Source organism: Stenella coeruleoalba (assembly GCF_951394435.1).
Source record: "Stenella coeruleoalba genome assembly, chromosome: 13".
In the NCBI taxonomy this organism is placed as follows: Eukaryota; Metazoa; Chordata; class Mammalia; order Artiodactyla; family Delphinidae; genus Stenella; species Stenella coeruleoalba.
The window spans coordinates 44,881,502-44,896,922 of NC_137159.1; the positions used below are offsets into that span (position 1 = coordinate 44,881,502).

General features: G+C 49.2%; 1 protein-coding gene across 5 annotated transcripts in view; it reads right to left on the reverse strand.

The window, feature by feature from the left end:
- The window catches only part of SPTBN1 (spectrin beta, non-erythrocytic 1), a 196,064-nt gene that overhangs the window by 57,563 nt on the left and 123,080 nt on the right, over positions 1-15,421 (reverse strand). For all 5 annotated transcript variants that reach the window (XM_079940620.1, XM_079940622.1, XM_079940621.1 and 2 more), the window contains one exon: positions 11,363-11,514. In XM_079940620.1, the coding sequence (XP_079796746.1) occupies positions 11,363-11,514 (152 nt within the window). The remainder of the gene's footprint in view (positions 1-11,362; positions 11,515-15,421) is intronic.

The window sequence follows — 15,421 nt, forward strand, 5'->3', positions numbered from 1 at the left end:
GAGTTTATCTAACAGCCTTAGAAAAGTTTACTTAAGGGATGGTAACCGATCACTCTTCAGAGGTTTTTGTTTAATCACGGAAGTGACACAATTTACAAATGAGCACAGAAGCTGGAAGCTTAGAGAAAAAGGAACCCAATTTTCATAAAGAATTTCAGAGCTACTACTGCCACCCATATAATTTTTGCAGATGCACAGCGAAACACCTCTGAGGATTTTCTAGCTGCTTTAAACGTAAAAACAGGCTTGCCACCTGCTGGTTCGGGTTGTTTCCCAAGGTTGGCTCAAAATGAAAAAGGGGGGACACTCCACCAAATCCGCAGAATTTTCAAGTGCTGGTTTTGTGAGGGTGATGGAGGGGGGTTGAGTAAAAGGGTGTGACTTACTGGAAAGAAAGGATAAAGTAAGAAAAATATGAGAGTAGTCTAATTTGACTACCTCAAATGTCTATTCCTTTTAATCAGTTATATCTAAATCAAAAAAAGGCATTTTCAAGGTGAGCATTTTAAATAAACAAAGCAATAGGTAAAGATACACACACACACACACACTCGAAATTTTCAACGGGTCTCTATCATCTCCTGTGTCAAGAACAAGCTCATGTCTCCATCGCCCGCCTCCATCCTTCCCACCCTCCTCTCTATCGCCCGTTACTCCCCCTTCTAGCTGAGGGTGCACCTCCGGCTGATCTCATTACTCCACAAAGCTGCCACCAGGTTGCCCACACCCCCCTGGCCAGAAGATGAACCCGGCCTGGCTGCCATCCTACCTCCTCAGCCAACTCATTGTAACCCACCCACCTTTCAAGGTTCAGGTCAAGGTACATCTTTCCTTCTAGGCGTCATTTCCAACCATTCCAGTTCTCACAGGTCTCCCCTCCCCCCAAACCTATACATCTGTGGTCTCTGTCTGGACCACAGAGTTCAGGAACTAATCACATATCTTATATTTTTGCTGTTATTTCGTATGTGTTGTTCTTATTACTTCCAACTTGACTACTGGCTTGAGAGCAGGGATAATGCTTTATATTCCTGCTATATTCTCGGTGGCCTCTGGTTCGGTTCAGAGCCCAAGGCCTACATGGAGTGACCTGAACGCCCACAGACGGACTGGACAACGGTGTGTGCTATGAGCCGGCCTCACAGAGGAAAGGCAGCCCGGTGTGCAGCAACCTGAGCACACGCAGGTGTGGGCGTAGCTAGTCCTACAGTAAGGTCTTGCCTGCTTCCCACTTTACCCTCTGTAGCTGAGATCCTCAGTTAAGTGCTAGACGGAAAACATTTAAAGAGAAGATAACTTGGCTAACAAGTGACCACTTTAAGTACCCAGTCTCAGATTACGTTATTTTTTTTCTTGACTTTCTCTTCTACAAGAAAGGACTGGCAAGCATACAAGAATGTGCCTTGACCCCAAGGAAATAAGATTATGGCCAGAGGCCTTACCACAAGTGGCAGATTTTTTCAAATAATAGCAATGGAAAAAGAAATGTCTCTAAAAGTCAAGCTTTTCACGCTCCAGTCGGCCCTCCATACCCGCGGCAAATCCTGGAACCAATCCCTCTTCGGGTATCGAGGGAAGTCTGCACTATAAGTTTACTTACAACCTCCCCCAACCCCCCCCAACCCCCCACCCCACCCCGCGAAAAGGCATCGTCTCTCAGAAACGTCACAACTAATACATTTCAGGTATGTCAGAAATGCTAGGATTTGTTATTCATGTTAGGTCAAGTGATAACATTACATCAAAATCAAGCAATATGGCGAGGTAAGAAAAAGGCCAGATATTTAAAACAGAAAGCGGTGGACTCCATCTAAGATTCCGTGAGCGACTGTGTAGACACAGCCTGAGGCCGACACTGGAGCCCCCTTCTTCCAAGGCGCGCCCAGCAGCCTCCTCCCATGGGTCCCCTCCTAACAGGGGAGATGGCCCTGATGGAGGGGGGTGTGCCCAGAGCCCTCAGGGGAGAAGTCCCCGGACTCGGCACCTGGTTCTCGCGGGCCAGCTTTCGGTTCTCATTTTCTCTGGATCGGCGGTCATTTCTTGAGGTTGACAAAGTGACCACCCACAGCGGTTCCTTCTTCTTGTGTCCAGGTGGCTCCTGCTGAAACTCTGTTCAGAGTCGAGGGGTGGGGATTAACTGCCTCTAAGGAAGCATGTGAATTCTGGGGCAGGGGCTCCTGACATTTCTCATTGCTCTACAGAGGCTTCTTCCTCTTGTCTCTTTAATGCCTGTGCCCTGACCAGCGAGCCCGTGACCAAACAGCGTGTGTCAGGCACCATACGCCCAGGACTGCAGAGCAACAGGGATGGAAGCGTTCTCCTAATGGCAGCAGGTATCTGCGAGGCCAGAAAGGGTTTTGTCCTAACTGAGTGTGAGAGGAACAGTGTGGATGGAATTAGAATTGGTAAAGTTAATTTGAGTACCAGGACCCACAAAAGAGAGGCCACCCCAGGGGCTCGGCCCACGTCACAAACCTAAGTCAGACTGCCCTTGAGGGAAACAGCTGTCAAGGAGCCCCAACACACACCCATGACAGTCCTCCAGCTCACCGCGCCCCAGAAAACAGGACCCGCTCGCCTCCCAAGGAAACCTCCAACCTCCTAGCCAGTCACGCCCTGTTCCCGCGCTGCCCCTTTTCTAACCTCTCGCCCCAAATCCCTAGGGAAGCATGCTCCACCACTTGTGAGGCACTGCACGCCTCTGTCCACGGACTGTGTCCCCTTGAATAAAGGACATCAAACTCTTTACTAAATTGTTTAGTTCTGTCATCTGACAGAAGGGCCTGAGCAACAGGAGAACAAGGAATAGGCTGGGGGCTGCCAGGACCTTCCCAGGTTGCAGCAGGCATAACTCTACAGTTGGTCCTCGTAGACTTTATCTTGAAAAACTCAACTTCAAACGCACGTGAGACACCGCTCAAGCCTCTGTTCTCTCGTTACAAAATCCCAGCCGACTGTGTGTTCATTTCCACCTGAGTATGGGGTGCAAGGGTGTGGGAGGGGGAGGGCTGTGAGAGGGGTCCAAACGCTATCCTGCAGGCTCGAAAAGCCCAACGCCACGTGGCAGGGGCGCCGTGCTGATGCTGACTGGCCATGCCAGGTGGGATCTGAGGATGGTTCACCCCAGACCTGGACACAACGTAAGTCCCCTCCAGCACCAGCCATCAGAAACACTAGTGCACGGGAACACAAAGGAAGGAACTAAAATAAAAACGGCAAAGAAACATCTCTGGGTAAATGATCAGACTTCTCAAATGGTTAAAAAACAAACCTCACCAATTTCCAAAAGTCAGAGGAAATGGCAAACTTTCAGGAGACCCCCTCACCCCACTTGGGTTTTTTTTGCAATTCTCCCAAAAATCAAACCAAGATTTGGGGGGATGATACTCTGCTCTTCTCCCCCTAAAGTTTTTTTATTTTTAATTTTCCTACTGCTCCTGGCCTTTATATCTTTTAAAACATAAAACGTGAACAAACTGGATCTCTGCATATACTTTTGTTGGGCAATTCAGTGTAGAAGATGATGTTAATGTTAAAATGCCCACATTTAAGTTACAATTTCCCCACTTTCTAGCAAATCAGTGCCTTACTTCTCAAATGTCTGTTTATCCATAACATGGGGATAATATGAATAATTATCTCAAAGGGCCGCTACATAAATGAAATGGTGAACTAATGATTATGGTGTTCTCAAACCCACAAAGTGTGTCTACCAACAGGGGTGCCTCAAGGATTTTCCTCCCAACGATTCTACTTAAAAGAGGGGGCTCCCCCTCTCCATACCACTTGGGCTTCAAACTGTTTAGAAATAGGGCTTCCCTGGTGGCGCAGTGGTTGAGAGTCCGCCTGCCGATGCAGAGGACACGGGTTCGTGCCCCGGTCCGGGAGGAGCCCACATGCCGCGGAGCGGCTGGGCCCGTGAGCTGTGGTCACTGAGCCTGCGCGTCCGGAGCCTGTGCTCTGCAATGGGAGAGGCCACAACAGTGAGAGGCCCGCGTACCGCAAAAAAAAAAAAAAAAACAACAAAAAAAAAACTGTTTAGAAATAACACACCTCTCTGTTAGACAACAGGAAATGTTCAGGGTCTAGATAGAACTCTCCCACTGAGAGGCAGAGAAGTTGGTATACGTCAGCTGAAAGGCAAATTTAATACCAGAAGGGAATGTGCCCCCAAATAATGGTAATGATATTACTCTTCTAATCCTGACACCCCAAATTAAACTCTGGACAGAAATAAAAGGAAAAGGTGGTAGAGAAAATTTATGACTGGCTGGTGCCTGGAGAGAGGGGAGATAGGACGAGAGAGCGGAAAGGATGTGAAAACACCCAAACCTCAACACTTAAGGCCTCTATACACAGTAAGACCTCTATGACTCAGAGCTTACTAGGAAACAAGGCTGGAAAGCATGATTTACAGAGATATTTTAAACATTACTGTTATGCTGCGCAGCTAGTAATTCAAACTAGGCTAAATGTTGAGCAGTGAAAGTTGCTTCACTGCCTCACTATACCTCTCCTCTCTCTGTTTTTCAAACACTTTCCCACATTTCATCTCAATTGAAGCTCACTCATCTTCGGTGGCATATTAACCCCTTTTTAAGCCAAAAGAATAAACCAGACGTGGCGTGATTAGATGATGTACGGGCAGCACAAGGAGGGGGAGTAAGAATCAAGACTAAAACTCAAGAATACCAACTCCTGGAACTCATGTTGTATCTGCTTCAGAGAGGGCTTCCGAAGTGTTTTAAGGCACGGTACCTCGGCAAGTTTAGGGGGCAATCACTACAGGGAATTTATTTTAGAAGGGTTAATGACTGCACAGAACTATATACACTGAAACACACTGGGTCATCTAAATGGCAAAACTCCCAAGATCTAAAAATTCTTAGCTGCCATTTCCTGTGCCACTATGTTAACCTGTTAGGTGGTTTACATTTAGTCCTCACACTAATACTGCACAGCAATTATTATTACTATTCTTGTCATTTTGCAGATGAGAACATGCCGGTTTAGAGGGGTGAGGTGATGGCGCACGGCTGGCTGGTGTGCGGTGAGCCGGGATTCCAGAGCGCGTCCTCTTCCTGCTACACCGGGAACCGAGGGCAGTACACACACGTCTACGTGAAAGGAAATTACGAGGCTGGGTTCCCATCTGGCAGACAGTTTTCCCTTTTTTTTAAAAGAGCTATTTTTATTTTACTCAACTTCCATCTTCTCCAGAGGAAGAAGAGATAACAATGGAGAGAACGGAACACAGTGCACCTGGGGGAGGGGTGCGTCGCTCAGGGATAAACACAAGCCACGCCCCAAGAGTGGCTCGCTCTGCCAAGAAAAGGAACCTTCCCTGTCTCATCTCCACGAATTACTGTCAAGTTCCTAGTACGACACAGGTCCGTTCCCACGGTAACATGCGCATTTCTGTCCTCTGGGTCCTTTCTGATGGGGCAGTTTGAGATGCCACTTAGGAGGCAAAGATCAATACCAGACTCGTGTGCAACTCAAGCAAGGGGGGCTCTGCAGGCGTGGGCTCCTCTGAGGAAATGCCAATTTTTATGGATCCTCCTTCAAATCAATCTAACAAGTGTCCCTGCTCTTCCGCACCAGGGCCTGTGGGCCTGTGTTTTGCGGGTGCTTTTCCTGTTTCCCCTTCCCAAGGTCCCTTCTAGTCCCAAATCTTTTATCAACCACAGCTCTAACCCATCTGGGCCTTACTCCAGACCCATCTTCTTTCCAACTCCAAAGGAAGAGTGGGAATTACAGGGCTAACTAACCAACCTCCAGAAACTGACAATATAATCCTGATTGCTTATTAGAGCAGCTAGTCCAAGCCCTGCCCCTGAGAAGCAGTGTGGTCCTGGGCAAATTCGCCAAGTGGGCCCAAGGCCCTTAGAAAGGAAGGAGGGAGCTGGATGCTGCCCCACCCCCACCCCCCCACGGCTCTGCCGCAACTGTCACTCAGCCTGGAGTCTGGATCGATTACACGCTGTGGGGCATCAGGATTTGCAGAACTGTGGAGTACTCATGATGGCAGGCTTTTTGCCAGAGTCTAGAGATGGAAAAGAAAAAGCAAATGTTTCCTGGAGCCATTTTTAGCCTCCTTGAATAGAAGAGGAAGACATAAGGGAGGATTCCTGGCAGGGTATTTTGGGGGGACCCTGGGGAGCTGGGCCACTCTTCTACCCTGGTAAGCCCCACTCCTTCTGATTTTCTTCATGGGTATCCAAAGCCACCCTGAAGCCACCTGGAGCAACAGCTCTCCAAGGGTTGCAGGGTAGACAGAACACCAATCCTGGGAACTGGGAGAGGCCGACTGCCATATGCCAGCTGGATGGCCTTGATGGCCTACAGGACCTATGAAATAAAGGGATCTAACTTAGTGGCCACTCAAGTCCCTTCCAGCTATGAAATACAACCTATGTGTTGCAGGGTGAAAGACTCACTAGCATGCCAGGTGAATTCTAAAGTGCCTCCTGATCTCTCGTTTAGGTGAAGAAGAAATAGAGAAAAGACACTACTGGTCTCAGTATATCAGAGCAATGGATACTTGCTTATATTTTTGTCTTTTAATAAAAAATCAGTGTTTGCTACACACACACACACACACACACACACACACACACACACACACACGCCTCTACTTAATACAGAGGGTAGGATGGGATAGGGATTTGGGGATAGGAACTCCAAAATCTCCTCTGATACAACAGCCAAACTCATTTCACATTATGTCCCCAAACACCTCCCTACATATCACACTTTGAGCTTTAAGAATAGTATAAACGATTCTTGCCCAATTAAAATTAAACAGGAAACAACATACTTTGTTCCATTAATTCCTGCCCGTCTCCTTCCTGTTTGGGACCCACCCCCAAGGAGAATCTTCTCCTTTAGCAGGGCTCAATGAGAAAGGAGGGGACCAACAGACAGGAGAGTAGGCTGCAGTCCAAGTTATATTCCTCAGTAGTGATACTGGCCTTGGGCGAGGCCCTGGTCACTCACTGCCTGTTTCTCCTATAAAGTGTAAGTTGTCCCCGTGATTAGACTGTGAGAACTAAACACATTATGCGTGTGACAGAAAACACTAAAAGTGACTGACCATCATCACTCCTTCCAAAAACAAACTCCAATTCAGCCAGGATGCTTTCCCTACGCCTGTTCCTCCTGCCACCCACCCCCAAGCGCTCTCTTCACTCTTCCTCACGGCTGACACGCGGCCCCTCCTTGACACCCCATCCAGAAGGCCCGTTTCCCCTTCTGAACTCTAGGGCTTTGGAGCCATTCATTCAGTACTTTATCACATGGTATTACTATTACCTGTTACTATTAATTCACTTTTAGTATTTGTGCAACTAGACCTGAATTTAACAGGGGCATTCTTCTGTGTCTGGTTGTTTAGAACAAAAGCAAATTCTCCCACACAAGAGACATTACAAACAACAGGAAGGTTCTGTGGCCAGTTCATAAAACCCCGTTTCTACAACAATACATGCCAGCATGTTCTCCTAACAAAGGCTCTAGGTAAAACGCACTCAGGGTAGTTCAACATAGGATTTACTTAAGGCTTAGCAAATCTCATGGTAAATCTATCGTCTCCACCTAGCTCAGCCTGTTTTGGAATTAACGGTGGTAAAAAAAAAAAAAAAAAAAAAAAAAAAAAAATCCTCTTTTTGTTGCACTGTCTTCTTTGAGATTGATTAACAGAATAAGAAGACAGAATATCAGGAAAACATCAAGCAACCCCAAATTAGTGATACCTGCTATTGGAAATGGCAGGGGCTGGGGGGAGGGTAGAAGTGTTCAGAAAACCTTGTCCTCTCGGTCAGAGGCGAGGGCTCGGTCTGGCAGGAGCAAGGCAGGAAACTGTCTTATTCAGACCCATCCTTCATGCTGAGGCCCACAGAGGGAAGGGGGCAGGCACTGGCCAACTTCGAACCTGGATGAGGAGCCGTGGGCTCCACTTCACCCCCGAAGTCCAGAGGCCCCACTCCCTCCAAATGTCAGTGGGTTGTGCAGGACTTTACCCCTCAAGTCCCGTTTCTCATCTGGCCCTGGGGCCTAGGACAAAGGGACCAGCACAGTGACCGCTTTTACCTGGTCAGTTGATGCTGTAAAGGGTAGTCTATATTCTTTTTTCTTCTTCTTTTTTTTTTTTTTTGCGGTACGCGGGCCTCTCACTGTTGTGGCCTCTCCCGTTGTGGAGCACAGGCTCGGACGCGCAGGTTCAGCGGCCATGGCTCACGGGCCCAGCCGCTCCGCGGCATGTGGGATCTTCCCGGACCGGGGCACGAACCCATGTCCCCCGCATCGGCAGGCGGACTCTCAACCACTGCGCCACCAGGGAAGCCCCGGTCTATATTCTTTATGGAACTTTAAAGCAAGACATTTATGAACTTATAGTACATGGTAATTTCAGAGTAACACATTGGAAAGGAAAGGTTTTCTCTGTCATCAACCCAATCCCGATTAGCAGCAGCTTCCGGGCTCAGCCAAAGAGTTTCCTCACTGCTCCAGGATCTGACATACCTTGCGGCAAAGAGAGCGACAACTTCCGGACACAGATCCCGCCCAAGTCAGGACCAGACGTGAGGATTCCTGCTCTCTCATGTTCCCCAGTACATTGGAATCAAGTGCCTTGATAACCCAAAATGCCTACCCAAAACCTGCTCAAATCTAACTCAAATTTTATTAAGCCGAAATGCAGGGCGGGGTTAGGGTGGAATGCTCTGGATCATTAAGCTAATGTATTTCTTTGAATTTCACTCAGTAAAAATAAGACAAATTTCCCCCTCTGTAAAGAGGGATGAGCTGCCTCCAAGAATCTATTAATAAAATAAATTTAGATACTGCAGTCCCTCAAACATTTATCTACTACCTACTGTCAAGCTGGTGGTAAATGCTGGCGCTGAAATGCCGATGGAGACATGGCTCCAGATGGAGTGCAAGTGTTTATGTGACCCAGGGCTTTGGATCACTGGTGCAGAAAGCCCAGCGCTGACTGAACGTTATCTGATGACACAACCATTTAGCTGTGGACATTAATTTACCCAGGCCTGGAAGCTCTAGCAACCTCATTTGTTTTAGAATCTGAAGATGCAAGAATCCTTTGGGGCAAGCCCTCATGGATGGATGTCCTCTCCTGCAGGGAGGGTCTCTTAACGTTGAGTCCCTGGCAGCCTCTGCAGCCAACAGCAGAGTGTGGTCTGTGTCCCTTCCAGAAGGCTCCATGAACCAAATAAACCACGGGGCCAAAGAGGCCGAAAATCTCCAGGACAAATGAACATGAGCTGTAGCTCACTCTATCTATGGTATCCTTACTTTTGGAGTAAGAAAGATTAATCAGACTGCCCAAAGTATAGTCACAAGTTGGCTGTGAGGAAAGGATAATAAAAGAAGTCAAGGCTCTTGGGGTTTTACAAAGTGGTAAGTCATGGCTAAACACAGCTTCTGCCACTGACTGCCTGAGAGGATGGAGATGGCAGCCCTCTCATGTTTCTCCATCTCTACTCTCCCAGGCCTCTGGGTCACTGCAAAAAAAAAAAAAAAAAAAAAAAATATATATATATATATATATATATATATAAATATACAGACCACTGGCAGCAAATAAACAGAGGAGTGGGAGGTATCTGCAAACAACCAAGAATTATGCTTTGCTGGTTGCTTTTTTTCTCCCTAATGCTTTTGCTGCCCTTTCCAGAATAAAGGGCAAAGGGTCTGATCCCGTTTGTTATGTGGACATTATCAAGGACACAATCTCCTTGGTATGAAAGAATTAGGGACCTTCCAGGGTGAACAATTTACTCCCCACAGCCCTGAAGACGGGACCCTGTTGGGACAAAAATTAATGTTCAAACTAATTTCTAGTTTCAGGTGACCTTTAATGATTTTTTTTTTTTTAGCTACTTTCAAAACATCATTCAAAAAAAAAACCAATAGACAATCATACTAGGTTAAACATTAAAAGGGAAAAAAATGTGGGGCGGTTGAGAAAGTCTGGTTACCAAAATTGTATTTAAAGATGAATATCACAATAATTCTGGCCTAGACTCACGTCAAAAAACAAACCAAAATGACCGGCCCTCCCCATGTGGACCCACTGCTCCCACTTCCACCTTACAAACCGCCTTCAGGGAGGCATCACAGTCGTGGAGGCAGAAGCCTCCTTTGTTTATCCAGTGTGTCTAGCTTGACCCACAGCCTCTCAAGAAGACGAGGCAACAAAACGTGCACGCTCAGGGAACAAAGAGCATGTGGACAAAAGGCACTGAGGATGAGACGGGGCTTCACTGTCTCTTAGAGGAGGCTGTTCTTGAACGGAGGGGCAGGGAAAGGGAAACCTGACTGTTCTTACCCGGGTTCAAAGGGGCCATTCTGTCTGTGGGCTAATGACAGGACAGGGTACAACTGCAGCCCCTTGCCTGTGGTCGGAGGTGTGTGGGTTGGTCTGCATGCAGACCCACCGCGGTTGTGAAGTTACAGGGTGGAGCTCGAGTTAAAAGTAAGGCTTTCTGGCAGCCCTGCCAACCACCAGCATCATGTTTTCCCGGTGATGTCACTGCAGATGTGGGCTCGATCCCTGGGCGTCAGCCTGCCTTTGGCTGGGCCCCCACCAGCACCTATGGAACTGCCTGTGCTCCGGCAGATGACAGCACCCATTTCCACACCAAGGCGAGACAAAACCTGTTGGGTCAGTTACAATGACTGGTTTAAGATTCCTCAGTTTAAGGTCCACAGACAAAAGCCACATCAGAGACAGCCACGGCAGCTCTGGGAAACAGAATGGGAAGAACGGTTTCAGTGGAGGCTGACAACTCCCCTGCCCAAAAAGGCTTGGAGGAATTCATCAAAGCTCCAAGTCTCCAAGGAGACACAGCACCAGCCCCTCCCTCCACCCTCAAAACAAAAAGTGTGCACGGAAGAAACCAAAAATACACCAGGGACCACTGAAGTCAGTTCCTGCCACCTTAAAACAGCAGCTCAGATTTTCCAGAGGATCAGTAAGACACAAATTTAAAATTACTCCGTGATCTCAAGGGATACAGGTACACCCTGGAGCCAGCACCCAAGGCCAGCCCTTAAATTCCCAGCACCGTGCCCTGTTCAGCCAAGATCTTTCCGACCAAAGGCAGTGACCTTGCAAATAACCAGAATGAAGCCTCTTCATTACAGCTCAGGAAAACCACCCAGACTCAGAATGTCACCCTGGAGCTTCCCCCAGTGTACTCATCTCACTTATCAAGAGTCTCCTCCTCAAAAATATCAACCATTAACCACAGAAATCAACAGGAGACAGGTCCACACGTGACTTTTCAAAAAAACATTTTCCCGCCCACAGCGCCCCACACTTCACATCCCCTCTTACCAGTCTCTCTCCGGAGAGGACCTCCAGCAGCTTGATGAGCATCCGTCCATCCCGGAGGTCAGTGTACAGGTCTGTGATCCGGCAGGACACCCGGGCGAGGTGGGAGTTGACCCACTTGGTGAAGGTCTTCTTCTGCACGGCTTCACGTTCATCTGCAAGCAGAGGAGAGCTCGCTTTACCACCAACCACAGCCTGGGCAGTGGTGGGCGTGTGCCAGCGGGGGCATGAGACCCTGGCCAAAGGAAGAAGAGCAAAAGTCAACTGTAATGAACCTTAGTTCCTCTAAAGCACGGTCAACAACTCGCGAACAGAGGAACCATACAACCCCTGAACGCTGGAGCCCCTGAAGCACAACCACCAGCAGAGCATCCTTTGCTCACACTCATCTCATTTCCTCCCACCTCTGCTGAAGAGGCAACACGACGGAGAAGGTCACGGTGGGGTCCTTTGCAGCCCTGCCCGATAGTATAATACTTGACTGGTAAAGTTTCTAACGTGGGTGTCAGCTATTATTCCTCCCCAGTGTGGGGGACGCACACAGTACACAGAAGGACCTGGGGCAGAAGAGCTCAGGAGACAGCCAGAAATTGCTTCCCTCAGGTACAAAGGATCAGGCAACACCTGATGAGATAAATTCACTCATGATCTTGATCTGCTGAGTGGGATGTTCAGTGAACAGCAGAGAAAATGGTGGGCAGCATAGCAGAGTACAAGGAGGCCTGGCCAGGCACCGGGAGAGCAGGGCCTGGGCCCGAGGTTGAGGTTTCGTCAAAAACGTGCTGAGACGCTGGGCTCAGTATCCCCTTCCGTAAAGTGAGTGGACAACTATCATCTCCAAACTTCAACCGTTCCTTGAAAAGGCAACTGCTGGTTTATGGTCCAAAGTGGGGTAGTTGCACGTCTAAATCATCCAGGAAACAGTATTAAGTTTTCCAAGCCTCAGGGATCAAGTTCTGTCCAATTCAAAGCACAAAACTCTAGACACATGTGCCTAGAACCGGCCCTTCACATTTCATACAAATAGGCTTCCCATCTCCTTGCCTCTGCAGAATGTTCTAAATGCAGGCTGTTGAAGGTCTTCGACAGGGATCCACCGAATGTGCCCTGGACCCACCGACTCACACTCCCTGACTGTCCTCTACTGAGCTACCCTTTGGTCACATACTCACCCCACTTCCAGTTCCATCAGCATAAATCTGTCCTAAAAAGGACCCAAGACTTCCTCCTTTCAGCGTTAGGCCCAAACCCACCAAGATGTTTATGAGCCAATCTACAAAAAAGGGAGCAGACTCCAACAACTTTTTGTGTATTTCAGCCACTGAGTGACAACTAAAAAGCCACCCTTGCTGATGGGGCACGAACTTGGTGGCCTGGGTGTACTGGGTTCCCAGGCTGGCCAGGGTATCCTGGGAATATCTGCCTGGAAGGCTCTGCTGAGGCCTCCACCCACCACAGAGAGGGAATGAGGCAGAGGCAACAAGAGATGAGCCTTTACCGCTGCCAACCTGGCAGGTGAGGCCACCGGGCCACCTGCCAAGACAGCCGCCCACCTTCGAAGCCAGCAGCTCCTCCTGGCCCAGCTTTCCCCTGAGGGAACAGCCCGCCGGAGGGAAAGAGGGCCTTGCCTTGCAACAAAGGCCAACTGAAAGCAAGGGATCAGAAAGGGCAGAATAGGGGAACAAGGAAAAAGGCAGTGAGGGGCACAGTGCAGACTGAAAAACGACCTGCACCAATAACATCGTGATCGGTCGCAGAGAAAAGATCCCATGCATTATTCATCACACAATCATCATGATGGACGGTAACTTTATGACAGCGACACAGAAGCTGTATTTTTTGGCCGAAGGTTGGCTGTTTTGAAAGAGCAGGTCCAGAGCAGAGTACACAGAGACACATGAAGCTTCTCCTAGGGACAAGTCACAGATGGCGAGTAACTCGAGGTTCAGGTGCATTTAGGGTCAACTAATTTTTTTCTAAATTATAATATCTTTTGTGTGCTACCCAGTTGGAAATGTCTCTAATAAAGCCCTTGATGGGTATCCTAGGTTGTTATTAAAGGGTCTGGGGCTCCAAATCACTACCACACCCAGCCTATCACGGGAACAAGGTCCAAATGAAAACCTGCTTGGATTAAGTTATTTAAACAAGTACCAAATGTGTCCCCAGCCAACTGTCACTGCTTCGGGTGAATCTCACATTACAGAAACACCCCCGGCTTCTTTCAGGTTCTGAATTAACAGGTTCCTTTACGAGGAGATTCGAGGATCTCCTCCTAAAGACAGTGCGCTCCCACAGCACCCTGTCCTGAAGAGCTGGAGGCTAACTCCAACCCTCCTCCCCATGAAGACGCAAGCAAACAAAGAGGTTACGGGCGGAGCAGAGGGAACTGAGTGGAAATAGGACACGCTGAGGATCTGTGAGGGGACGGCTCCCCAAGGCTGCTGGGGTCCTCAGAACCTCCTGGAAGAAGGGAGGAAAGAAGAGAAGGAAGAGAAGTTCAAAACTAAACTTAAACAAGGAATGAGAGCTTGCTCTCCTGCTCCCCAGCTCTCTACTCTGCCCCCGGCCTCGGGAGCAGGCTCCAGGTAGCGTGAGCATGCTAGAAAAATCACGGAGGGCTCAAGTTCCTCGGGCTTACTGGAAAAGGCATGGAAGATTCCATCCAGGGACTGGACCAGAATCAACACCCTTACGACACACAAGGGGCAGGAAATGGGCTCAGTCGAGAGACACAAAGCCCAGCCAACTCAACGTGTCCTCTTACAATGGAGCACTTGGTGGACAACAAACACTTCTGAAACCGGAAGGAGGGAAAGGGAGGGAAAAAACCTACCCAGCGGGCCAGCTGAGGATGAGGCTGCCTGTCCTTGGGGACTCTGTCCTTTGTTCCACCCTTCCTGGGAAGGCGCAGTGACATCACCCCTGCACTCCCAACCCAGGGAGGCCAGGCCAGACGCCTGCCCGAGGAGCTGGAGGCCCTTGACGCAGACAATGGAAGACAGTCCAGAGGCGTGTTCCCAACTTCAAGCTGCTGTCACTGTGCCCGAGCTATGTGAGGAGGTGGTGGGAGCAGCTGAGGGAAGAGCGCCCACTTCTAGTTCTACAAGTATGAGCAGCTCTGGGAGTCCTTACAGGCTCCACGTGATCCGGTTATTTAGACCAGTGGTTCCCAACTGGGGGCAATTCTGCTCCCCAGGGGACACTGGGCAATGTCTGGAGACATTTTTGATTGACTGTCACACGTGGGGGGCAGGTGCCACTGGCACATAGTGGGTAGGAGCCAGGGATGCTGCCAAACACCCGACAGCGCAAAGGGCGGCCCCTCCAACAAAGGGTTAGCCAGCCCCAAACGTCAGCAGTGCCTGCGCTGGGCTGGGAAACCCTGGTTGAGACGTTCTGGGCTGACATCCTGGAGTTGACATCAGGACACCCGCGTTGGGGTACTGTACATTCATTCCTCCCTATGCCTGCATCAAAGGCTTTTTGATCCGGATGGTGTGCTAGTGGGCTGACGGCAGCAGAAACTCCCTGCCCTCAGGCCCACTCGATTCCACAAAGAGCTGGCTCCTTCCTTGCAAGGCGGAAGGACAACCGCAGGGGTGGGCTCCGTGTGACACGGGCGTTTCTGTCCCCCGTTCCATTTCTGTCCTCCTTTTCCCTTTCGGGGCCTTGTAGTGCTGTTAATCAAGCCAAAGCACGCCCGCATCTCCTCCCGAGAATTCACCTGGATGAGTCTGATGCTGTGGCAGGTTCCCACCCGTCTCTGCCCCAAACTCAGCAGCGGTGCCTCCAAGGAACAGGGACCCCACCGCTGCTCCCTGTGCGCACCCTTCAGCTGTACTTATGTGGAGGGACTCACCTAAAGCTTGCTCTGGCATTCAATGCGAGGACATCGAAGCGCCCGGCGTGTTGTAACTCTCATACCTTGGTTCCCTCTCCCTTTGCCCAGCAAAGCAGCCCTTTCAACAACTCAAACTGTTCAAGACACTTACGAGGGATCATGGAATCATATCATCTCGGGGTGGAACAAGGCTTTACAAGTCATCGGAATCAACTTTC